Source organism: Tachyglossus aculeatus, chromosome 12, assembly GCF_015852505.1.
Source record: "Tachyglossus aculeatus isolate mTacAcu1 chromosome 12, mTacAcu1.pri, whole genome shotgun sequence".
NCBI lineage: Eukaryota > Metazoa > Chordata > Mammalia > Monotremata > Tachyglossidae > Tachyglossus > Tachyglossus aculeatus.
In genome coordinates this window covers 38,778,674-38,805,011 of record NC_052077.1, presented here as the reverse complement: position 1 = coordinate 38,805,011, position 26,338 = coordinate 38,778,674, and the positions used below count along the sequence as shown (strand labels likewise).

The 26,338-nt window shown below is 45.4% G+C and overlaps 1 protein-coding gene across 1 annotated transcript in view; it reads left to right on the top strand.

Annotated features, from left to right (window-relative positions):
* VEGFC (vascular endothelial growth factor C) overlaps positions 1-26,338 on the top strand; it is a 137,005-nt gene that overhangs the window by 83,380 nt on the left and 27,287 nt on the right. Inside the window, exons 8-9 of the mRNA XM_038755062.1 lie at positions 10,355-10,568; positions 13,765-13,955. Coding sequence (XP_038610990.1) covers positions 10,355-10,568; positions 13,765-13,955 — 405 coding nt within the window. The remainder of the gene's footprint in view (positions 1-10,354; positions 10,569-13,764; positions 13,956-26,338) is intronic.

Sequence of the window (26,338 nt, the reverse complement as noted above, 5' to 3'; positions counted from 1 at the left end):
ATTATCTTTATTCTTGTCCACTGCTAAGTACAGTTCTTGACACATAGTAAGCCCTTACTGCACTATTACTGACATTATTATTACTGTTGTTGTTAATATTATGCAATCAATTAATCAGTAATATTTCTTGAGCCCCGACTCTTTGCAGAACACTGACCTAAGGTTTGGGAGCATACAACAGAGTTAGTAGAGAAGCAGTGTGGCTCAGTGGAAAGAGCCCGGGCTTTGGAGTCAGAGGTCATGGGTTCAAATTCCGACTCCGACAATTGTCAGCTCTGTGACTTTGGGCAAGTCACTTCACTTCTCTGTGCCTCAGTTCCCTCAACTGTAAAATGGGGATGAAGACTGTGAGCCCCCCGTGGGTCAACCTGATCACCTTGTAACCTCCCCAGCGCTTAGTGCAGTGCTCTGCACACAGTAAGTGCTCAATAAATATGATTGAATGAATGAATGAATGTCGGAGTCCCGAAACTGTCTGCACTCAACTCTGTGCCGACCGAAGTCAGAATACCAAGTCAGAATCTGCCCCATTAAGAGTCAGCCCCTCCTCTCAGGACTCTCAGAATAAATTCCAGTGGTTACCCATCCACTTCCATAAAGCCACTCACCTCTGACTTTAAAGCCGTCCATCCCTTCGCCCCCTCCTACCTCACCTCCCTTCTCTCCTTCTACAACGCAGCTCGCACACTTTGCTCTTCTAATTCCAACCTGCTCAATATACCTCAATCTTGTCTATCTCACCTCTCATCAACATCATGCATCTGGCCTGGAATGCCCTCCTTTCTCAGATACGACAGATAATGATTCTCCCCCCCACCACTTCAAAGCCTTACTGAAGGCCCATCTCCTCCAAAAGGCCTTCCCTGACTAAGCCTTCCTCTCCTCTTCTCCCACTCCCTTCTGCATCGCCCTGACTTGCTCACTTTATTCATCCCCCAGCCCTGCCCCACAGCACTTACGGACATATCTGTCATTTATTTCTGTTAACGCCTGTCTCCCCACCTAGACTGTGAGCTCATTTTGGGCAGGGAATGTTTCTGTTTATTGTCATATTACACTCGTCCAAGTGCTTAGTACAGTGCTCTGTGAACGGTAAGCGCTCAATAAATGCTATCAAATGAATGAATGTTTGTTAGTTATGGCTTTTCACCTAGCCATCTCGGGAAAAGGTCGACTGGACATCTCGTTTTTTTCTGAGGAAAGTTCTGCCGTGAGTCCCCTTTTCCTCTTCTATGAGTCCAGTAACCATAGCAAGTGAGAAATTGCCCTTTTCTATTCTGGGTGTGAAAGAAAGCTAGGGAGTTCAGCCCATACCACAAATGTGGTCAAAACAGGAGGGCCTGTTTGCAGTTGTGCATTGTGGGGCCTGTTTCAAATCCCTTCTCTTTATCTAGAGAAGACATGTGCTTTTAGGTGTGGCAAACATCTTAGGCACGATTGCTCCTTTTTTTTCCCATGAATTTCTGAAACTTCCCAGAAATTGTGAAGTGAGTGAAACAATTAGTAGCTGAAATGACACTTACATCGCTCAAAATTGGCAAGTCAGTGGTGTGGATAACCGGCATTTGGATTTCAGATGACCGATTGCCAATTTCCACTTTGCTGGTCAGCTCAGATAATAATAATAATAATAATAATAATAATAATAACAATAACAATAATAATAATAGTGCTAGTGAAGTGTTTACTATGTGTTCTCAGTGCTGGGGTAGAAACAGGTTAATCAGTTTGGACACAATTCCTGTCCCACATGGGGCTCACAGTCTTAATCCCCATTTACAGAGGAGGTAGCTGAGGCCCAGAGAATTGAAGTGACTTGCCCAGGGTCACCCAGAAGATAAGTGGAGTAGCTGGAATTAGAACCTAGGTCTTTCTGACTCCCAACTCTGTGTTCTAACCACTAAGCCAGATGCATGGGTAACTATAGTCCTCAAAGGAGGAAGCAGTGTGGCCCACTCCAAGAAGCACAGGACTGGAAATTGTAAAGCCTGGCTACTAGTCCTACCTCTGCCGTGTGACCTTTGGCAACTCATTTAACCAAGATTAACCATGGTTCAATCCAGAGGTCATGGGTTGAAATCCCAGCTCCGCCAATTGTCAGCTGCGTGACCTTGAGCAAGTCACTTCACTTCTCTGTGCCTCAGTTCCCTCATCTGTAAAATAGGGATTAAGACTGTGAGCCACCATGGGACAACCTAATCACCTTGTATCCTCTCCAGAGCTTAGAACAGTGCTTTGCACATAGTAAGCGCTTAACAAATGCCGTCATTATTATTGTTATTATTATCCTATCCCAACTGGATTACTGCATCAGCCTTCTCTCTGATCGCCCATCCTCCTGTCTCTCCCCACTTCAGTCTATACTTCACACTGCTGCCCGGATCATCTCTGTGCAGAAACGCTCTGGGCATGTTACTCCCCTCCTCAAAAATCTCCAGTGGTTACCAATTAACCTACGCATCAGGCCAAAACTCCTCACTCTCAGCTTCAGGACTCTCCATCCCCTCTCCCCCTCCTACCTCACCTCCCTTCTGTCCTTCTCCAGCCCAGCCCGCACCCTCCACTCCTCTGCCGCTAATCTCCTCACTGTGTCTCGTTCTCGCCTGTCCCACCGTCGACCCCCGACCCACGTCCTCCCCCTGGCTGGAATGCCCTCCCTCCACACATCCACCAAGCTAGTTTTCTTCCTCCCTTCAAAGCCCTACTGAGAGCTCACCTCCCCCAGGAGGCCTTCCCAGACTGCGCCCCCTTTTTTCTCTCCTCCTCCCCATCCCCCCCACCCTACCTCCTTCCCCTCTCCACAGAACCTGTATATATGTTTGTACGGATTTATTACTCTATTTTACTTGTACATATTTACTATTCTATTTATTTTGTTAATGATGTGCATCTAGCTTTACTTCTATTTATTCTGATGACTTGACACCCATCCACACGTTTTGTTTTGTTGTCTGTCTCCCCCTTCTAGACTGTGAGCCCGTTGTTAGGTAGGGACTGTCTCTATATGTTGCTGACTTGTACTACCCAAGTGCTTAGTACAGTGCTTTGCACACAGTAAGCGCTCAATAAATACAAATGAATGAATGAATGAACCACTCTGAGCCTCGGGATCCTCACCTGGAAAGTGAGGCTAAGGTACCAGAAGCAACGTGGACTAGTGGAGAGAGCATGGGCCTAGGAATCCAGAAGGTCATGGGTTCAAATCCCAACTCTGCCGGGCAAGTCACTTAACTTCTGTGTGCCTCAGTTCCCTCATCTGTAAAATGGGGATTAAGACTATGAGCCCCACGTGGGACAACCTGATCACTTTGTGTCCCCCAAGCTCTTAGAACAGTGCTTTGCACATAGTAAGCGCTTAACAACTACCATCATTATTATTATTCTAATCTCGACTCCACCACTTGTCTCTCCCTTCTAGACTGTGAACCCGCCATTGGGTAGGGACCGTCTCTATATGTTGCCAACTTGTACTTCCCAAACGCTTACTACAGTGCTCTGCACACAGTAAGTGCTCAATAAATGATTGATGAATGAATGAATAATGAATGAATGCTGAATGGTGTCAGGCAGGTTACTTCACTTCTCTGGGCCTCAGTTACCTCATCTAGAAAATGGGGATTGAAACTGTGAGTCTCTCGTGGGACAGGGACTGTGTCCAACCTGATTTTCTTGTATACACCCCAATGCTTAGTACAGTGCCTGGCACAGAGTAAGCACTTAACAAATACCACAGTTATTATTATTACTTGCTGTCAATCAATGGCATTTATTGAGCGCTTACTGTGTGCAGAGCACTGTACAAGTGCTTGGCCCACTGTAAATACTTAACAAGTACTATTATTATTACAGTGTAACATGTTTGGTAGACATGGTTTTTGCTGTTTTTTAAAGTGGTATTTGTTAATCTTAATAATTGCGTGACTTAATAGCTTTCTCTGTGCATATAAGTGCTGTGGGCTAAGGGAAAGGTGAATAAACCTTTCAAATTCAAGGCGAGGAACGAGACCCCTTTTTCTAGCAGAAGGTCTCACTCTGTGAGTAAGTAATTCATACCCAAGGGGAGACTACTTGTCTTTCTAAGATGCTTGCTCACTCTCCAATATCAGAGAACCTCCAAAACAGCCATGGCGAGAACCCAGCAAAGCTGGCAAAAGAAAGGCAGAAACTTAATGAACGTTTTAATGAGGAATGTTTAGAAATCTAGCCCATGGGGTTCTGAAAAAAAGTGAACCTGGTTATAGTCCTTCCAGGAAAAACCCTCGGAATCTTGGGCTTACCTGATCAGAAATGGGGAAAATTCTAGATTCCACAGAAATTCACTTATTGGTTTCCACAATTAACCAGTAAACAAAAACACAAGGGCATTTTGGGAAAGCAGCTTCCTAGAAATGAAGTGTGCTTGTGTAATTTTTTAAAAATTTATATTAATGTCTGTCCCCCGCCCCCCCGCAGAGAAGCAGCGTGGCTCAGTGGAAAAGAGCCCAGGCTTTGGAGTCAGAGGTCATGGGTTCAAATCCCAGCTCTGCCAATTGTCAGCTGTATGACTTTGGGCAAGTCACTTAACTTCTCCAGGCCTCAGTTACCACATCTGTAAAATGGTGATTAAGACTGTGAGCCCCCCGTGGGACAACCTGATCACCTTGTAACCTCTCCAGCGCTTAGAACAGTGCTTTGCACATAGTAAGGGCTTAATAAATGCCATTATTATTAGACAAGCTCATCGTGGGCACAGAATGTGTCCAATATATTGTTAAATTGTACTCTCCCAAGCATTTAGTACAGTGTTCCACACACAGTAGGTAAATACAATTCCCAAGTGACTGACTAGAACCCCACCCATCTGAGATAAATTCTTGTCTTGTCCTATGCCGTTGGGTCGTTTCTGACCCATAGCGACACAACAGACACATTTCTTCCAGAACGCCCTGCTCTCCATCTGCAATCGTTCTGATAGTGGAGTTTTCTTGGTAAAAATCTGAAAGTGGCTTACCATTGCCTCCTTCCGGGCAGTAAACTCGAGTCTCCACCCTCGACTCTCTCCCATGACGCTGCTGCCCGGCACGGGGGAGTTTTGACTTGTAGCAGATTGTCTGCCACTGTCTAGCCACTATCCAAGCTAGGAATGGAATGGGTAGGCCCCTGCTTCACTCTCCCTCCCAAAGCCGAGACTGGCAGAGTACTGGAAACTCTCCGGGTGCCACCCTGAGAAGGGAAGGTAAATTCTTACAGAAGGAAAAAAGAAAGACAATGAAGTTTCTAGGCATTATGACCATTCGCTCTCCCCTGCTCTCTTTTCCTCTTGAGCAAGAAAAAAGTCCATGTCAGCTTACTAGTGACAACAGTAATAATAATAATGGTATGTGTTAAACGCTTACTATGTGCTAAGCTCTGTTACATTCTCTGTATTGTAATAATAATAATAATGATAATGGCATTTGTTAAGCGCTTACTGTGTGCAAAGCACTATTCTAAATGCTGGAGAGGATTCAAGGTGATCAGGTCCCATGTGGGGCTCACAGTCTTAATCCCCATTTTACAGATGAGGCCATGAGGCACAGAGAAGTTAAGTGACTTGCCCAAAGTCACAGAGCTGACAGTTGGCGGAGCCGGGATTTGAACCCATGACCGCTGATTCCCAAGCCCGTGTTCTTTCCACTGAGCCACGCTGCTTCTCGCATTAAATGTGTGCGGATGAAGAGATGATTTCCAAAGAACAGCGGCGAAGATACAAACTTACAGAAAAAATCAGCCGAAAACCATCAGTACTATTTTCCGAGCACTTGCCGTGTGAAGAGCCCTGTATTAAGCACTTGGAAAAGTACAGCAGGGTAGGAACACACGATCCTTGCCCTCGAGGTGTTTACAGTGTAGCTGAGGAGGCAGAAATGAAAATCAATTACAGGTAGGGCAACAACAGTGTTTAAGGATATGTAAATATAAGGTCAGTGGGGATGGGGGTGAGGGTGAGCTGAGTCCTCCCCACTATTTCCCTTACCCCTAATTGTATTAGTGAAAGCGAAATAATTATATAATAAAGATGAGTGTATTGCATTCCTCTGCCAATCAAGTTGGGCTGATCGGAGGGTTAGTCTTGCTAGAAGAGATAGCAGACTTCAGGAATAACGATGGGAGCCACAGGTGGCCACCACATGATTCAAGGGTTGATGTATACGTGCACACGGAAGGGAGTGGAACTCTTGTCCAGACACTTGCAAATATGGGGAGGAATTCACTTTCAGTAGTATCTGAAATATGAGGGATGTTACTCCACCACTTGTCTTCTGTGTGACCCTGGGCAAGTCACTTCACTTCTCTGGGCCTCAGTGACCTCATCTGGAAAATGGCAATTAAGATTGTTAACCCCATGGCAGGACAGGGACTGCTTCCAACAGGATTTGCTTGTATCCCTTTATCTCTCTCTCCCTTTAATAATGATAGCATTTATTAGCGCTGAGGAGGTTACAAGGTGATCAGATTGTCCCACGGGGGGCTCACAGTCTTCATCCCCATTTTGCAGATGAGGGAACTGAGGCGCAGAGAAGTTAAGTGACTTGCCCAAAGTTACACAGTTGACAATTGGCTGACTCCCTTTCCCTGTTATATGTTGCTGACTTGTACTTCCCAAGTGCTTAGCGCAGTGCTTTGCAAACAGTAAGTGCTCAATAAATACGATTGAATGAATGAATTTCCCTTTTTCCCTTTGGGAGCTGGACTGAAGAGTCTCTTTAGTCTGGAAAGACAGAGGCAGAGAGGAGACATGTTAAAAGTTGGTCAAACTATGGCAGAGTGGACAAGGTGAACCTAGAAATGTCATTCACCAAATCCTACCCACCGTGGCTCAGTGGAAAGAGCCCGGGCATGGGAGTCGGAGGTCATGGGTTCGAATCCCAGCTCTGCCACATGCCTGCTGTGTGACCTTGGGCAAGTCACTTAACTTCTCTGAGCCTCAGTTACCTCATCTGTAAAAGGGGGATTAAGATTGTGAGCCCCACATGGGACAACCTGATCACCTTGTATGCTCCCCAGTGCTTAGAACAGTGCTTTCAACATAGTAAGCACTTAACAAATGCCATTATTGTGATTATTATTGGGAAAGTACCGAGGCTTGCAAGTGCTACCCTTTTACTCATTCTCTTCCTGCCCCTTCTCCTCTTCCTTTTCCTCATCAATTGCATTTATCCAGTGCCTACTGAGTGAGCAGCTTTACTAAGTGTTTATAGAAGCGCACAGCAGAAGCGAGACACACGATCATTGTCCTCTGGGCTTTCAACCAAAGGCCAGATGTGGCAGATTCCAAACAAAAGGAAAAACTTCTTCACCCAGCTGGTGAAAGGATATGGAATGTGTAGCCACAGCGGCTGTGCAGCTGAGAATCCAAGCACGAGCCAGAGGGGCTAAAATAAGTTCACGGGGGAGGGGTTTATGTTTGATTACCAGGGGAATCTTAGGGATGGAACAGGGGAAGAGTTAGGGAGATTGGAAGCTAAATTCTGCTTCCACATTATTTATTTAAACTTTTCGATCGTACTTGTTAAATGCTTATTATGTGCCAAGCGCTGGGGTAGATACAAGTTTGTCGGTTTGGACACAGTCCCTGTCCCACATGGGGCTCACAGTTGTAATCCCCATTTTCCAGATGAGGTAACTGAGGCCCAGAGATGTGAAGTGACTTGCTCAAGGTCACACAGCAGACAGGTGGCAGAGCCAGGATTAGAACCCTGGTCCTTCTAACTCCGAGGCCCGGGCTCTCTGTTTCAACAAAAATGCTTCTCAGCAATTCCTCTGAGTTCCTATAAGACAGTACATGTCAGAGAGTGCATCCAATATCCTGAAGGTTTTCTGCCCCAGTGGGATTTGTTAATTTGTTAATTTGTAGAGGTCTGGGCACCTAAATTTGTGGCCTTTGGACACTTGACTTTCTCCCCTCCCCCAGCTCCCAGTACTTATATATATATATATATATATATATATATATATATATATATATATATGTATATACATCTTTAAATTATATATCATAAATTGTTTATTAATTCATATTCAAGTCTATCTCCCCTCTAGACTATAAACTTGTTATGGGAAGGGGACGTGCCTGCTAATTTTGTTGCATCGTACTCTTCCAAGTGCTTAGTACAGTGCTCTGCACATAGTAAGTGGTCAATAAACATGACTGATTGATTGATTAATAAGTACTTACTATGTGCCAATCACTGTTCTAAGCACTGGGGTAGATGCAAGTTAATTAAGTTAATAACTGTTCAGGAAAGGCATTGGGGATGCTGTGTAATAAGCTGTGGTACTCAATCTTTTAAATATCGGACTCTGAAAAATAATTGGTACAAATCAATTTTGACAATGAAGTGGTAAGTCTTTCATGGGAAAAAAAGTATTAGTTGTATCTGAAATTTCATGACCGTTTGTCATCGCATTTTAAAATCCACTCGAATCACTCTATTTTGGAATTCACGAGTCACCAGTTGTGCTTTGGACTTAAGCAACTACTACATTGTAGCAGCAAAACCTAGCCAATCGGCCAATCAATGATATTTATTCTGTGCTTACCATGTACTAATAGCTGGAGAGAGTCCGGTAGAATTGATCTGCATGATCCCGGCCTCAAGGAGCTTCCAGGCTAGAGGAGTAAGCACTCAATAAGTGCTCAATAAGTACGATTGACTGAATGACGGAGAAGCTTAATGCAGTGAGTTGGTAGACATGGTTTTTGCCCTCAAGGAGCTCCCTTGTCTTATGCTGTCGTCTCCCACCCATAGCACCTCCATGGACACATCTCTCCCAGAGCCCCCCACCTCCATCTGCAGTCATTCTGGTAATGGATCCAGAGAGTTTTCTTGGGAAAAATCTGGAATCGATATACTATTGCCTCCTTCTGCACAGTAAATTTGAGTCTCCACCCTCAATTCTCTCCCGTGCCACTGCTGTCCAGCACAGGGGAGTTTGGACTTGTAGCAGATGACCGGCAATTCGCTAGCCACCGGCCAAACTAGGAATGGAATAGGCATGCCACTGCTTCACTCTCCCTCCCGTAGTCGAGACTGGTAACTCTCCAGCTGCAACCCTGAGAGGGGCTGCACACTGTAGGTACTCAATAATTACTGCTGGATTATCGATTGATTGATAAGAAATGAGCAACCTGGCTCTCTCACCCTTAGAGCCAGAATTGAGAATAATAGTAATCATAATGGTGGCATTTGTTAAGACACTACTATGTGCTAAAGACTGTACTGAGTGCCGGGGTAGCTACAATATAATCAAGGCAGAAATGGTCTCTGTCTTTCAGGAGATTCACAATCTGATGGGGAGGAGAATGGGTATCTTATCCCCAGAGAAGGGAAATGACTGAGCCCGCTGTTGGGTAGGGACCGTCTCTATATGTTGCCAACTTGTACTTCCCAAGCGCTTAGTACAGTGCTCTGCACACAGTAAGTGCTCAATAAATACGACTGAACGAATGAATGAATGAACTTGCAGGCAAGCAGCTTGACCTATCAGGTAGAGCACGGGCCTGGGAATCAGAAGGACCTGGGTTCTAATCCCGGCCCTGCCACTTTCCCTCTGGGTGACATTGGGAAAGTCACTTTACTTCTCTGTGTCTCGATTACCTCATCTGTAAAATGGGAATCAAAACTGTGAGCACCATGTGCGACAGGAACTGTATCTGACCTACTTAGTTGGTAAATAAATACCCCAGTGCTTAGTCCAGTGCCCGACATCTAGTAAACTCTTAACAAGTGCCAATTAAAAATAAAAGGGGGAGGGGGGACACGGAGTCAGAATTAGAACCCAGGTCTCCTCCCTTCGTGGTCTGTGCTCTTTCTACTAGGCCATACTTGGTGGAAACCATGGCCGTCGAAGCCTAACGTACCTCGGGAGGAGGAAACAGTATGCTGTAGTACTCCATATGACCTCGGAGTCAGAAGGTCATGGGTTCTAATCCTGACTCTGCCGCGCATCTGCTGCATGACCTTGGGCAAATCACTTGACTTCTCTGGGCCTCAGTTCCCTCCTCTGCCAAATGGGGATTAAGAGGTGAGCCCCACGTGGGACGGGGACTGTGTCCAACCTGATTCTCTTGTATCCACCCTGGCGCTTCATACAGTGCCTGGCACCTAGTAAGTGCTTAACACCTGTCTACTTGTTCTGTTTTGCTGTCTGTCTCCCCCTTCTAGATTGTGAGCCCGTTGTTGGGTAGGGACTGTCTCTGTATGTTGCCGAATTGTATTTTCCAAGCACTTAGTACAGTGCTCTGCACACAGTAAGTACTCAATAAATACGACTGAGTGAATTAATGAAATAGCACAACGTTTAACTGACCTTGCGTATACCTCTTTAACAGGCTTCCGCTGGCAGCGAACTGGAGGAGCAGTTACGGGCCGTGTCCAGCGTGGATGAGCTCATGACGGTTCTCTACCCGGAGTACTGGAAAATGTTCAAATGTCAGCTGAGGAAGGGTGGGTGGCAGAGACCCCGGGAGCACGCCACCTTCGACACCAGGACCGAGGACACCATCCAATTCGCCGCGGCCCACTACAACACTGAAATCTTGAAAAGTAAGTGCAGCCCGAGAACCGGGAGATGCCGACTCCAACTGGGGAGCCGGTTTGGATCGGACGGTGTGACGGGTCACCTCCCGTGACCCTGAAAGAAATGGGGTCTCCCCTAAAATGTTTAAACTTCCGAGCCACCGAGTTGCGTGGACTTGGTCCGCGTTGACTAAAGGAAGAAAATCGACTTGCTAAAATAATCCACCCTGCAGGTCGGCCATTCCTGGGGGTTTCTCCCGAGTAAACTCTTGGGCAGTGGATCCCTCCCCGGTGAATGAAAGAGAGCCTTGAGGGGAGTTCTCCTGAATGCTCTGTTCATTCATCCAGATCCTCGGGTTCAAGGGGGAGCTTTAGAGCCCTCAGGCAAGACTTCAGAAATCCAGCCTCCCACCCACACACGCCCCATCCCTTCTCCGGGCTCTTTGGGGGCCGTCAGTCAGTCAGTCAATCAGTCATATTTATTGAGCACTTACTGTGTGCAGAGCACCATATTTAGGACTTGGGAGGGTACAGTATAACCATATATAAGGCGTTTTCCTGGCCCATAGTGAGCTTCTGGTCTAAACTCTGTGCAGAAGCATTGCCCAACTGTGATGAGACAGAAAAAATCTGATTCATTCATTCAATCATATGTGCAGAGCACTGTACTACTACTAATAATAATAATGATGGCATCTTTTTAGTGCTTACTATGTGCAAAGCACTGTTCTAAGCGCTGGGGAGGTTACAAGGTGATCAGGTTGTCCTGGGGGGGCTCCCAGTTTTAATCCCCATTTTACAGATGAGGTAACTGAGGCACAGAGAAGTAAAGTGACTTGACCAAAGTCACACAGCTGACAATTGCTGGAGCCAAGATTTGAACCCATGACCTCTGACTCCAAAACCTGTGCTCTTTCCATTGAGCCACACTGCTTCACATTGAGCCACGCTGCTTCACTAAGCACTACGTGTACTAAGTGTACTAAGCACTTGGTACAGTATAAAAATAAATGAACACCTTCCCTGTCTGTAAAGAGCTTACAGTCTAGAGAGGGAGACAGACATTAATAGAAATAAACACATAAATTATAGATATGTACATAAGTGCTGTGGGGCTCCTCCCCCCGCTACACTGTAAGCCCAGTGTGGGCAGGGATTGACTCTATTGCTGAATTGTACTTTCCAAGCACTTAGTACAGTGCTCTGCATTCATTCATTCATTCAATCATATTTATTGAGCACTTACTGTGTGCAGAGCACTGTAGTAAGCATTTGGAAAGTACAAGTTGGCAACATATAGAGACGGTCCCTACTCAACAACGGGCTCACAGTCTAGAAGGGAGAGACAGACAACAAAACAAAATATGTGGACAGTTGTCATCATCAGAATAAATAGAAATAAAGCTAGATGCACATCATTAACAAAATTAATAGAATAGTAAATATGTACAAGGTGCAATATGCAGTCTTCTAGACTGTGAGCCCACTGTTGGATAGGGACCGTCTCTATATGTTGCCAACTTATACTTCCCAAGCACTTAGTACAGTGCTCTGCACACAGTAAGCACTCAATAAATACGATTGAATGAATATATGCAATAGTAAATATGCACACAGTAAGAATTCAATAAATACGATTGAAAGAATGAATGAGGGGGGACAAGTAAAGAGGGCAAGTCAGGGTGATGGAGAAGGGAGTGGGTGAAGGGGAAAGGAGGGCTTAGTGAGGGAAGGCCTCTTGATCTTCAAGGCCTTCCCCGGAGGGCGATGGATTTGTTATAGCCATTTGGAAAACCCAGTTTTTTCTGGAAGCTTCCCTGGTACCCCAAGAGGTTGATGGGATGGACCAGGCTGTTAGAACCAGGGTCCCCCTGAGCTGCCCAGGCATTGCTGTGCTTATTTCCTCTGCCAAAATTTCTCCTAAGACCCCGGCGGGGGTTGGGATGGAGCCATGGCCAGAAGTAGAATGCCCAACCGTTTTCTGCCTCACCACGGTCGGGTGGGAATGTGCATCTGCACAGAATTTCCGGACCACCTGGACAACTTCTGAATGTGTGTGTGTGAGTGAGGGGGCCTGGCTTTCTGAAGTCCCGCCTGAGGACTCTAAACCTGACACCTCGCTCCTCATACTGAGGACCCGGAATAGCAGAGAGTTCACTCGGGAGAACTCCCCTCGTGGCTCACTTCCGTTCACCAGGGAGGGATCCACGGCCCAAGTTTTTCGGCTCCCGGGTCTCCATCCAGATGGCCCCCCCGGCACACATTAGACGAGGGAAAGGGGTGGCAATGGAGATCCCTCAGAGATCCCAGCCCGAGTCACATTCTCCAGGGCATTTCAGTGTCCCGAGAAATGAAGCATCGGTGCTGCTTATTTGTGCTCCAAAAAAGTGCCAACCCAAACAGACCTAGCTTTATTCCTCAGGGCACCCCCAACGCAACCAGTCATCAAGGTTTCACCCTCTAAAGCAAGGGAAAGCCAAACAGTGAAAATCTGTGGTATTAACAAATACCACAATTATTATAATCATTATTATTATTATTATTATTATGACACCTGTTCCAAGAGGGAGGCCAATAGTGAAGGACAGCTTGGAGTTCCAGGCAGCGGTGTCTCACATTCTGACAGACCAAGTTAAAAAGTGGGCCACGGGGGAGGAAATGCAGAGTTTCCTGGGGGTTTCTTTTTATAAAATTGTAATTTCATCCAGTAGGATGTTGGGGGTGGAAAGAATTTTACCCCGCAGAGCTGCAGATTTGCAGCAAAAATCCCTGAAACTGACCTCACGGATCTGGAAACAGACCGCAGAAAGCCACAGTCTTGATCAATTGGTCGATCGTATTTACTATGGGCATGGAAATGTTCTGAGTGCATGGGAGAGTGCCATACAATGGATTTAGCAGGCATACCCCCTGCCCATAATGAGCTTCCAGTCTAGAGGGACTATGGTCTAGTCTCCCCCCCACCCCGCTAATTGATGGAGGCAGAAGTCCCCCTCCCCGATCCCCCCAGGTGACAATCTGCGGGGGATCCCATACTCCTGTCATTCACCGCCTCTGGGTTTCACAGAGCAGATCAGGGCCTCCCTCCTCTGCCTCTTTCTGCAGCATAAAACCCTCCCAGGTATAAACTCATGTGTTGATCTGCTTCTAATTGTGAGTTCCTGCTGCTGTGTTTTCTCTCTTAGCTTCTTTATGACTTATGGACTTCCCTGTAACTCGGCAGGTATTGATAATGAGTGGAGAAAAACTCAGTGCATGCCGCGTGAGGTGTGTATAGATGTGGGGAAAGAGTTTGGAGCCGCAACAAACACCTTCTTTAAACCCCCATGTGTATCCATCTACAGATGTGGGGGTTGCTGCAACAGTGAGGGACTACAGTGTATGAATACCAGCACAAGTTACATCAGCAAGACGGTAGGTGTGTCCTTGGTGCTTCTGAGTTATTCTCACCAATCCAACTGCTAACCACGTGGAGAGTTACAGTGTTAGCCGGGGCTTTATTGATCGCCTTTTTCATCCCGATGAGAGGGTCGCGGAAAGCTTTGGTTGTATTTACTCCTGCCGCAATACTAATGGAAACGGGATTTCTTCCAGGTTGACAATGCTTTTCATTTTAGACAAGTGTTGCCTCACCAATATTGGTAGATAAAAAGTTGCCATGGTCCATTTGTCCAGCTGGATAATACTCAATCATTCCCCATTTCGTCGACTGCTGTGTGTCGGGAAGCCACACGTACACTGGAAATACTGATGTCGACTTCCAGTATCGTCTCCGGACTTCTCCAGTAGGTCCAGAAATTGCCCTCGCTCCCATTTTCACCAGACGTTTTCCAAAGCAAACGCATTTTCCTGGAACGCAGAAGTGCACGTTGGTCTCCTGGCAAGTATTCGGTCTCCTGGAAACGTTGGTTCCCTGGCATCGTTCATGATGGTCTCCAAGCAACCCTTTGGTCCCCCAGAAATGTCGGTCCCCTGGCATCACTCAAGTTGGCTTCCTAGCAACACTTTGGTCTCCCAGCAATGCTCACGTTGGTCTCCTGGTAACCATTTCTTGCATCAGCAGGTTGCTTGGGCATGACACAGGTCTCTAATTTTCCCCACATTGAATCTTCAAGAGCTGTCCCCCTGAACAAAAGTGAAGTGATTTATCCAAGGTCACGCAGCCTGTTTAGAGAGACTTCCAAGTAAAACAGTTCAAAAGGCCATGGATGGGACAAGGTTGTCAAATAAGTGTCCGCCAATCTCAACAGTTTGAAAGCCAAGAAAGAGGGAAAAATGAGCTGAATGGAAACCAAAGTTAGACTCCTTGATACTTATGTCGCAGGGTGTCTAAAACACAGAAGAATATAGTGGTTCATTCATTCAATCATATTTATTGAGTGCTTACTCTGTGCAGAGCACTGTACTAAATGCTTGGAAAGTACAAGCTGGCAACATATAGAGAATGGGCTCACAGTCTAGAAAGTGGTTGCTTTCAATTACTGGGATGTTGGATAAACTGATATCAGCTTACAAAGTAACTGCCCTACTTCACTTCTGAGGGAGAAATAACTTTTATTTAATGCTTTTGGAGGAGTGGTGAGCAAAGAGAGCAGAGTTGAAGAGGACTTTAACTCTGGACTGTGAAGACAATATTTCCAGTTAATGAATTGGGGGAAAATCTACAAAAGAAAAAAAACCAGACCCACCTCTCGACACATTTTTATCTAGGCCAGATCAAAAAGTAAATCTTTTTGTGGGAATCAGTCTTGCAGCACCAGACGGCAGAACTCTTTCTGATGATCTTTGGTTCACTGTTCTGTTGAATTGAGAGAGATTGCAAAGAGCCAGTATTCCTGATCCTAAATTTAATAGCTCACATTTCACAAATCAAATTAGCCAGTTTTTGTTTCTTTGGGTTTTTTTAACAGTATTTGTTAAGCACTTACTGTGTGCCAGGCGCTGTGCCAGGATAGATAGATTGGACACAGTGCGTATCCCACATGGGGTTCACAGTAGTAATCCCCTTATTAAAGATGAGATAACTGAGGTTCAGAGAAGTGAAGTGACGTATCCAAGGTCACACAGCAGACAGGTGGTGGAGCTGGGATCAGAACCCAAGTCCTTCTGACTCCTAGTTCATGCTCTGTCCATTTGGCCACACTGCTTCCACCCTCAAACTATTTAAATCCCCATTTTTACAGATGAGGTAACTGAGGCAAAGAGAAGTTAAGTGACTTGCCCAAGGTCACCCAGCAGACAAATGACAGAGCTGGGATTAGAATCCAGATCTTCTGCCTCTCAGACCTGTGCTCTTTCCTCTAGGCCATGCTGCTTCTCTTTTATAAAAATGTATCTTCTCAGTGGAATTCTGCAGAGTGAGGATGATGTCAGCTATCCAGCTAAACTTAGTGGAGATTTTTTTCCCTTATAATTGAATATTTATTTTGGTATTTAAGTTATTACTATGTGCCAAGCACTGAGGTAGAGTATAATGTCCCAAATGGAGCTCACAGTCTAATAGGGAAGGACAACAGGTATTGAATCCCTATTTTATTGATGGAGAAATGGAAGTACAGAGAAGTACAGTGCCTTGACTAATGGTACACAGTAGGCACGAGGCAGAGCTGGGATTAGCTCTAAGAATCAGCATGGCTCAGTGGAAAGAGCCTGGGCTTGGGAGTCAGAGGTCATGGGTTCTAATCCTGGCTCCACCACTTATCAACTGTGTGACTTTGGGCAAGTCACTTAACTTCTCTGAGCCTCAGTTGCCTCATCTGTCAAATGGAGATTAAGACTGTGAGCCCCAATGGGACAACATGATGATGATGATATTTAAGTGCTTACTATGTGCAAAGTACTGTTCTAAGTGCTGGGGAGGTTACAAAGTGATCAGGTTGTCCCACGGGGGGCTCACAGTTTTAATCCCCATTTTACAGATGAAGTAATGAGGCCCAGAGAAGTGAAGTGACTTGCCCAAAGTCACACAGCTGACAGTTGGTGGAGCTGGGATTTGAACCCATGACCTCTGACTCCAAAGCCTGTGCTTTTTCCACTGAGCCACACTGCTTCTCATCATCTTGTATCCCCGCAATGCTTAGAACAGTGCTTTGCACATAGTAAGCGCTTAACAAATGCCATCATCATTATTATTAGAATTTAGGTCCTCTGACTCCCAGATAATGATAACAATAATATTTCTGGCATTTGTTAGGTACTCACTATGTGCCAGACACTGTCCTAAGCACCAGGGTAGACACAAGCTAATCAGTTTGGACACAGTCCCTGTCCCACATGAGGCTCACAGTCTTGATCCCCATTTTGCAGATGAGTTAACTGAAGCCCAGAGAAGTTGAATGATTTGCCCAAGGTCACCCAGCAGACAGGTGGTGAGTCCGGGATTAATAATAATAATAATAATAATAATGTTGGCATTTGTTAAGCGCTTACTACGTGCAAAGCACTGATCTAAGCATTGGGGAGAATACATGGTGATCAGGTTGTCCCACGTGGGGCTCACAGTCTTAATCCCCATTGTACAGCTGAGGTAACTGAGGCTCAAAGAAGTTAAGTGCCTTGCCCAAGGTCACACAGCAGACATGTGGTGACTGTCCTAGACTGTGAGCCCGCTGTTGGGTAGGGACTGTCTCTATGTGTTGCCGACTTGTACTTCCCAAGCACTTAGTACAGTGCTCTGCACACAGTAAGCGCTCAATAAATACGATTGATTGATTGATTGATGTGGTGGAGCTGGGATTCAAACCCATGACCTCTGACTCCAAAGCCCGTGCTCTTTCCACTGAGCCACACTGCATCTCTATAAGTTGCAGACTTGCCCACTTGCCGACACGCTGGATTGGAATCCAGGTCTTTCTGACTTGTAGCCCTGTGCTCTAACTGTAAGGCCATACTTCTTCTCTTCCACAGAGTCAGATAGCTGTTTTTGGATCCAGAAAGCACGTATCCTGCCTCCAAAGTCTCCCGCCCCAGGGGGGCCTGAGAATCATTTAAGTCCCTACCCCATAGTCCTCAGCAGTCTGAGGCAGCAGCTGTCAATCAAGCAGACTTCTAGTCAATCAGGAAGCCTGCCCAACTAACATCTGCCCAGAGGAAAAAAGAGCCTTGCACGCGTGAATTCCAGCTAACATTATGCCTTTCTGTGCTGATGAGACCAAAGAGTCTGGGATCAAGCCTTGAATAACAATGGTGGCAAGTATTAAACACTTATTATAATAATGATGGTCTCTGTTAAGCGCTTACTATGTGCAAAGCACTGCTCTAAGCACTGGGGTGGATACAAGGTAATCAGGTTGTCCCATGTGGGGCTTACAGTCTTACTCCCCATTTTACAGATGAGGTAACTGAGGCACAGAGAAGTTAAGTGACTTGCCCAAAGTCACACAACTGATAAGAGGTGGAGCTGGAATTAGAACCCACGACCTCTCACTCCCAAGTCCGAGCTCTTTCCACTATGCCACGTGCTAAGCGCTGGGGTAGTTATCAGATAGGCCAATTAGATACAGTCCAATCACTCAGTCTAAGAGGGAGAGAGAACTGATATTGTGAGCCCGTTGTTGGGTAGGGACCGTCTCTATATGTTGCTGACTTGCACTTCCCAAGTGCTTAGTCCAGTGCTCTGCACACAGTAAGTGCTCAATAAATATGATTGAATGAATGACTGAATGAATTTAATTCCCATTTTACAGATGGGGAGCCTGAAGCTCAGAGAGGTTAAGCGATTTCTCCAACGTTATGCAACAGGAAAGAAGGAGGGTGGTCTTGTAGAAAGCCACGGGCCTGAGAGTCAGAAGGGCCTGAATTCTGATCCCGGCTCGGCCATTTGTCTACTGTGTGACCTGAGGCAAGTCACTTAACTTCTCTGTGCCTCGGTTCTCTCATTTCTGAAATGGGGGTGAAGACTGTGAGCCCTGTGAGGGACAAGAGCTATAGCCCAACTGATTAGCTTGAATCTTCCCAAGTGGCTTAGAACAGTGCCTGGCAAATAGTGAAGACTTAACAAATGCTATTATTATTAATTATTATTATTATTATTATTAAGGGTCAGGGCCAGAAGTAGAAGACAGATCTCCTGACACCCAGTAGTGAGTTCTTTCCACTAGGCCACAATAAACCCCAGTAGTCAGGCAAGGAGACTGTCTGTTGTATTGTTATACTATACTCTCCCAAGTGCTTAGTACAGTGCTCTGCACAGAGTAAGCGCTCAATAAATGTGACCGGCTGACAGACTGAGAATGGAATGATGGCATGGAATGGCTGAAAGCATAAGGCATTTCGATGAACCATCTTCTTAAGGAATTCACTTGATTCTGAAATTTAATCTTTCCAATGCACCCTAAAGTAGTCGCTTATAAAGTGACACACCTGCCCTTTGTTACTCGCCAGGAAATAAGAATGACCCTATGCTTGGTCTTCTACTGTCATGCCTCAGAGGAAATTAGAAAACTCTATGCTCTATCTAGTGAGTGTCAATGAAGAATGTTATGCCAAAAAGCTAACTCTTAATCCCGTTTCTCTAAGTCCATAAAGGCTGTTGGGAAACTACAAGGTAAGTCGAATTTTTAATTCAGGAAATGGAAAACATTTATGCATAGACCTATTGATCAAACTGATGCTCTTAAATCAATAAACCAATCGACTGTATTTGCTGAGCGCTTACGGTGTGCAGAGCATTGTACTAAGCCTTTGGGAGAGTACAATATAACACAGCTGCTAAACAGGTTCCCTGCCCACAACAAGTTTATAGTCTAAAGGAGGAGCTTAAAACCAAAACTATTTGGTTCTGCTATGCTGATTTGCAGTTTCTCTGCCCCATCTGTTAATTTTAGCCTTTGCATTAGTCCGAGCGCTCAATTTTCCTGTTGTAATTCTGGAAGAAAAATAAAAATCCGTAAATTCTCAGAGCTGATCATCAATCGTATTTATTGAGCGCTTACTGTGTGCAGAGCACTGTATTAAGCGCTTGGGAAGTACAAGTTGGCAACATATAGAGACAGTCCCTACCCAACAGTGGGCTCACAGTCTAAAAGGGGGAGACAAAGAACAAAACCAAACATACTAACAAAATAAAATAAATAGAATAGATATGTACAAGTAAAATAAATAAATAAATACATAGAGTAACAAATATGTACAAACATATATACATATATACAGGTGCAGTGGGGAAGGGAAGGAGGTAAGATGAGGTAAGCTGATATATTACTAAACAGAAGAGTCGTCAGAATTTTACCAACATTCACATCCCTTACTCTGAAATGTTTTACAAGAGCAAAAATTTTTGTCAAGAACATAAAAAGCAGGCAGTTTACCTCGGCAGTTTTATTTCTCAACACCCCTTTGGATTTTTATATTTTAAAAAAAGAATAAGCATTTCCCTGAAGGAAGTTGAAGGTAAATTCCACAGAGGATTTTTCAGTGAATTCAGAGGTTTTGAAATGAAAGAAATGCTCCCACCAAGGAACAGAATTTTTGCATCTTCGATATAAAACCAGTTCTATCAACCTGCTGCAGAAACTCACTTTATGCGCAGGCCAAGGTTGGAGACCATACCAAACAACGAACACCAGGTTTTTAGAAGAAGAGCCAAAGAATCTTTAGAAATCCTGCACTTTTTTCACATTTGCTATCTCATCTTCAAGCTAATGAAAGAGTTGGTTACCACCATCATCAATGGTATTTTTCAAGCACTTACTGTGTACAGAGCGCTGTACTGAGCTCTTGGGAGAGAGTACGATGTGACAGATTTGGTAGACACGTTCCCCAAGCATAGCGGCTAAAGTGTTAGGTTGTCCTTGGGGAACTGCTATTTTTGCTTAAATGTTGTTTAGGATGTGCTTGGTATTGGTGGGTTATGAGGAAAGGGGAATGGTGCTGTGTGATTGACGGTTGATGCCTGGAGAGTCTGCTGGATCTGTTGTCTCTCCTCCCTTACGTTGTCAGCCCCTGAACTTTGGGACAACCCAGCCCAGGAGTGTGGTGGAAGGGGAAAACTTAGGGAGAGAGCGTGGAAAATCCGGTAGAGGTTTGGGTAATTCAGGCAGGCCAATGTGCCGATGTCATCGAGGTTTTGGAACAAATGCTGCATGCCTATATGTCCATATGCCTTTGCAACAACCTCAGCTGCCAAGTCAGCCTGCCTTGTGTAGAATTGTGGCTGAAAGTATCTTCAAAGGAAAGCTCCCCTCCCCTAGCCCATTTCATTCAATCATATTTATTGAGTGCTTACTGTGTGTACAGCACTATAATAAACCCTTGGGAGAATACAGTGTAACAATAAAAAGACACATTTCCTGCCCACAAGGAGCTGTGGAGTCCTAGAACCCTGTAGCTGGAAGGAGTCAGGAATTCTTCTTGTACCTTCCTCACTGAACTCCGGTTTTGAGACCAGAGCTCTGCCAAATAACCACAACAATAGTAATAATTCATTCAATCGTATTTATTGAGTGCTTACTGTGTGCAGAGCACTGTACTAAGCGCTTGGGAAGTACAAGTTTGCAACATATAGAGATGGTCCCTATCCGACAGCTGGCTCACAGTCTAGTGACTGTCTAATAAACTGCCTAGTGGATAGAGGCTGGGCCGGGGACTCAGAAGGACTGGCTTCTAATTCCCGCTCTGCCACTTGTCTGCTATGTGATCTTGGGCAAGTCACTTCACTTCTCTGTGCCTCAGTTCCCTCATCTGTAAAATGGGGATTAATACTGTGAACTCCACTGTAGGACAGGGACTGTGTCCAACCTTACTAGCTTGTGTCTAGCCCAGTTCTTAGAAAAGCACTTGACACATAGTAAACACTTAACGAATATCATCATTACTTAAAGCACTCAATCACCTCTCCCTCTCCCACCTGGTCTGGCAGATTTCCAACTAACACCAGTCCACACATTTGGTTCTTCCAATGTCAACTCATTATATGTTTCCAATTTGCACTTCCCAAGTGCTTAGTACAGTGCTCTGCACACAATAAGCGCTCAATAAATGCAATTGAATGAATGAATGAATTCACAGTATCCCAATCTCATCTATCTCATCACTGACCCTTCACCCACATCTTATCTCTGGTCTGGATCACCCTCCCCCTTACTATATGACAGACCACCACTCTACCCACTTTCAAAGCCACATGAAATTCACATCTCTTAATTTCCCCAACTCCTTCTCCCTTTTGCATCACTTACGCACTGGAATCTCTAAGCTTTAAGCAGTTTGCTATTCACCCCACTTTCAGCCCCACAGTACTTGTGTCCCTCTCCGTAATTTCTAATATCCCTCTCCCCTTCTAGATTGTAAATTCCTTAATAATAATAATAACAGTGGCATTTATTAAGCGCCTACTATGTGCAAAGCAAGGTTCAAAGAGCTGGGGAGTTTACAAGGTGATCAGGTTGTCCCTCAGGGGGCTCACAGTCCTAATCCCCATTTTACAGATGAGGTAACTGAGGCACAGAGAAGTGAAGTGACTCGCCCAAAGTCACACAGCTTTGGTAGAGTCGGAATTTGAACCCATGACCTCTGACTCCAAAGCCCGTGCTCTTTCCACTGAGCCACGCTGCTTCCTTGTGGGCGGGGACTGCGTTTGCCAACTATCTTGCATTGTACACGCCCAAGTGTTTAGTACAAGGCTCTGCACACAGTAAGCACTCAAATGCTACACTCAAATACAGTGAGTGAAGATTAAAACCCATCACAAATGAACAAAATTGGCTACTTGGCTTGTACCTGAATGATCTGGGTTACCTTTTTTGTTTTAATGGTATTTGTTAAGCACTTACTGTTCTAAGCGCTGAAGTAGGTAGAAGATAACCAGGTTGGACCCAGTCTCTGTCCCATATGGGGCTCACAATCTTCATCACCATTTGACAGATGGGGTCACTGAGGTCCTGAGGAATCAAGTGACTTGCCCAAGATCACCCCGAGGGCAAGTGGCAGAGCTGGGATTAGAACCCAGGTCCCTCCACTAGGCCACACTGCTTTTCAGAACCTCCCAGGAGCCACATGATGCTTCCACAGCTCTGCTTGATTCTGGCAGGGTCAGTCTGATCCCCAAGTCATCACTGGGAAAGGGAGAGGAGCTTTGTTTGGTCATCCTGGGGTTAAGGTGGCATGGGCTTTGGAGTAGAGCCCGGGCTTTGGAGTCAGAGGTCATGGGTTCAAATCCCGCCTCCACCAATTGTCAGCTGCATAACTTTGGGCAAGTCACTTCACTTCTCCGTGCCTCAGTTCCCTCATCTGTAAAATGGGGATTAAGATTGTGAGCCCCCCCATGGGAGAACCTGATCACCTTGTAATCTCCCCAGTGCTTAGAACAGTGCTTTGCACTTAGTAAGTACTTAATAAAGATTATTATTATTATTATTATTATTATTATTAGGCAAGCCCAATTTTAGATTGAAATCCAAATTTAAAGCCCTCCCCAAATCTGACTCGCTCAAACAGCTGACACTCTGTGAGCCCACTGTTGGGTAGGGACTGTCTCTATATGTTGCCAACTTGTACTTCCCAAGCACTTAGTACAGTGCTCTGCACACAGTAAGCGCTTAATAAATACAATTGATGATGATGATGATTTGCTCCCAGTCTCTGCTTAGAGCTTAGTACAGCTGCTAATAGCTTCCAGTTAACAACTGTTGTGGAATTTGTTAAATTCATTCATATTTATTGAGCGCTTACTGTGTGCAGAGCACTGCACTAAGCATTTGGGAAATACAATTCAGCAACACATAGAGACAATCCCTGCCCACAGTGGGCTCACAGTCTAGAAGGGGGGAGACAGACATCAAAAAAAGTAAACAGGCATCAGTAGCATCATTATAAAGGAATAGAATTATAGATATATATCCACCATTAATAAAAATGAATAAAATTATAATTATAAATATGCACATATATACACAGGTGCTGTGGGGTGGGGTGGGAGGCAGAGCAAAGGGAGCTTGTCAGGGCAACGGGGAAAGGAAGGGGAGCAGAGTGCTTAGTGCAGTGCTCTGCACACAGTAAGTGCTCAATAAATATGATTTAATGAATGAATGAATGAATGAGGAAAAGAGGGGCTTAGTCTGTTGAGCATTTACTAAGTGAGAAGCACTGTACTAAACTCTTGGGTAATAATAATAATAATAATGTTGGTATTTGTTAAGCGCTTACTATGTGCCAAGCACTGTTCTAAGCACTGGGATAGATACAAGATAATCAGGTTGTCCCCCGTGGGGCTCACAGTCTTCATCCCCATTTTACAGATGAGGTAACTAAGGCACAGAGAAGTTAAGTGACTTGCCCAAGGTCACACAGCTGACAAGTGGCAGAGGCGGGATTAGAACCTACAACCTCTGACTCCCAAGCCTTTCCACTAAGCCACGCTGCTTCGATACAAGATAATCAGCTCGGACAGAGTCCTTATCCCACATGGGGCTCTCACTCTAAGGGAGAGGGAGAACAAGTATTTACTCCCCATTTTACAGATGAGGCAATGGAGGAACAGAGAAATTGTGACTTGTCCAAGGTCCCCCAGCAGGTAGAGGGTGGAGCTGGGATTAGAACGCAGGACTCCTGATTCCCAGGCCTCTGGTCACTGCTAGGCCGCGCTGCTTTCCAAGGAGAGATGGGATAGACAGGAATTGGGTGTGCGGATCGAGTTTGAGATTATGTTCCAACTTTGGGAAGTTCCTCTATGGCCCAGGCAGCAGGCAGAGAAGGGGGGACAGGGACAGGGGTGTGACCAGAGGAGAGAGGCAGCCACTAGACCCTAAACTCTTTGAGGGCAGCAAATATGTTCATTCATTCAATCGTATTTATTGAGCGCTTACTGCGTGCAGAGCACTGTACTAAGCGCTTGGGAAGTACAAGTTGGCAACATATAGAGACGGTCCCTACCCAACAGTGGGCTCACAGGCTAGAAGGGGGAGACAGACAACAAAACAAAGCATATTAACAAAATAAAATAGACTAAATATGTACAAATAAAATAAAAATAGAGTAATAAATCCATACAAACATATTTCAATCAATCAATCAATCATATTTATTCATCATCATCATCATCATCAATCATATTTATTGAGCGCTTACTGTGTGCGGAGCACTGTACTAAGCGCTTGGGAAGTACAAGTTGGCAACATATAGAGACAGTCCCTACCCAACAGTGGGCTCACAGTCTAAAAGGGAGAGACAGAGAACAAAACCAAACATACTAACAAAATAAAATAAATAGAATAGATATGTACAAGTAAAATAAATAAATAAATCAAATAAATAAATAAATATACATATATCCAGGTGCTGTGGGGAGGGGAAGGAGGTAAGGCAGTGGGGGATGGGGAGGGGGACAAGGGCGAGAGGAAGGGGCTCAGTCTGGGAAGGCCTCCAATATGTCTACTGACTCGGTTGTACTCTCCCAAGCACTAAAACAGAAACGTCTTACTTTAACTTCTTTAAAGCCCTCAATCCGCTTACCCCCTCCTAACTCACCTCGCTTCTCTCGTACTCCAACCCAGCCCACACAGTTCACCCAGCCAGCCTTCTCCCTATACCTCCGTTTTGTCGATTTCGCCACCGACCTCTCGCCCGCATCCTACCTCTGGCCTGGAACGCCCTCCGGCTTCATATTCAACAGACGACGGCTCTCCCTCACTTCAAAGCCTTACCGAAGGCCCATCTCCTCCAAGAGGCCTTCCCTGACTAAGCCCCTCCTTTCCTCTTCTCCCACTCCCTTCTGCATTGCTCCTTTAATTCATCCCCCCTCCCAGCCCCACACCACTTATAGACTGTAAGGTCACTGTGGGCAGGGAATGTGTCTATTAATGGTTATATTGTACTTTCAGAGAGGCAGCGTGGCTCAGTGGAAAGAGCACAGGCTTTGGAGTCAGAGGTCATGGGTTCAAATCCCAGCTGCGCCAACTGTCAGCTGTGTGACTTCGGGCAAGTCACTTCAATCAATCAATTGTATTTATTGAGCACTTACTGTGTACAGAGCACTGAACTAAGCGCTTGGGAAGTACAAGTTGGCAACATATAGAGACAGTCCCTACCCAACAGTGGCCTCACAGTCTAGAAGAGTGGGCTCACAGTCTAGAAGACTGTGATCAAGACTGTGAGCCCCCATTGGGACAACCTGATCCCAATGTAATAATAATAATATTGTAATAATAATAATAATGATGGTATTTGTTGAGCGCTTACTATGTGCAAAGCACTGTTCTAAGTGCTGGGGAGGTTACAAGGTCATCAGGTTGTCCCATGGGGGGCTCACAGTTTTAATCCCCATTTTACAGATGAGGTAACCGAGGCCCAGAGAAGTGAAGTGACTTGTCCAAAGTCACACAGCTGACAGCTGGCAGAGCCGGGATTTGAACCCATGACCTCTGACTCCAAAGCCCGTGCTCTTTCCACTGAGCCACGCTGCTTCTCCGTTGTGTCGTAGTATAGACACAACTGACCTCACAGCGTTCACAGCCAAATTCTTTAGTTGGCTGAGGACTGACCTCCCCTGCGCTTAGAACAGTGCTTTGCACATAGTAAGCGCTTAATAAATGTCATCATTATTTCCCCAGTGCTTAGTACAGTTCTCTGCACACAGTAAGCGCTCAGTAAATGTGACTGACTGACTGAATGAATGATTATAGTGTTCCGCACATAGAAAGTGCTCAGCAAATGCCATTGGTGATTGAATGGGGACTTGGAAGATCCCGGGTGTCATTGTCAGGCTGAGGGATGGGTTGACGTCAGAATTGCTCAGATGCCCTTTGAACCAGGGCTAGTGAACCAGAGCTACCAGGACCTTCCCTGACTAAGCCCTCCTTCCT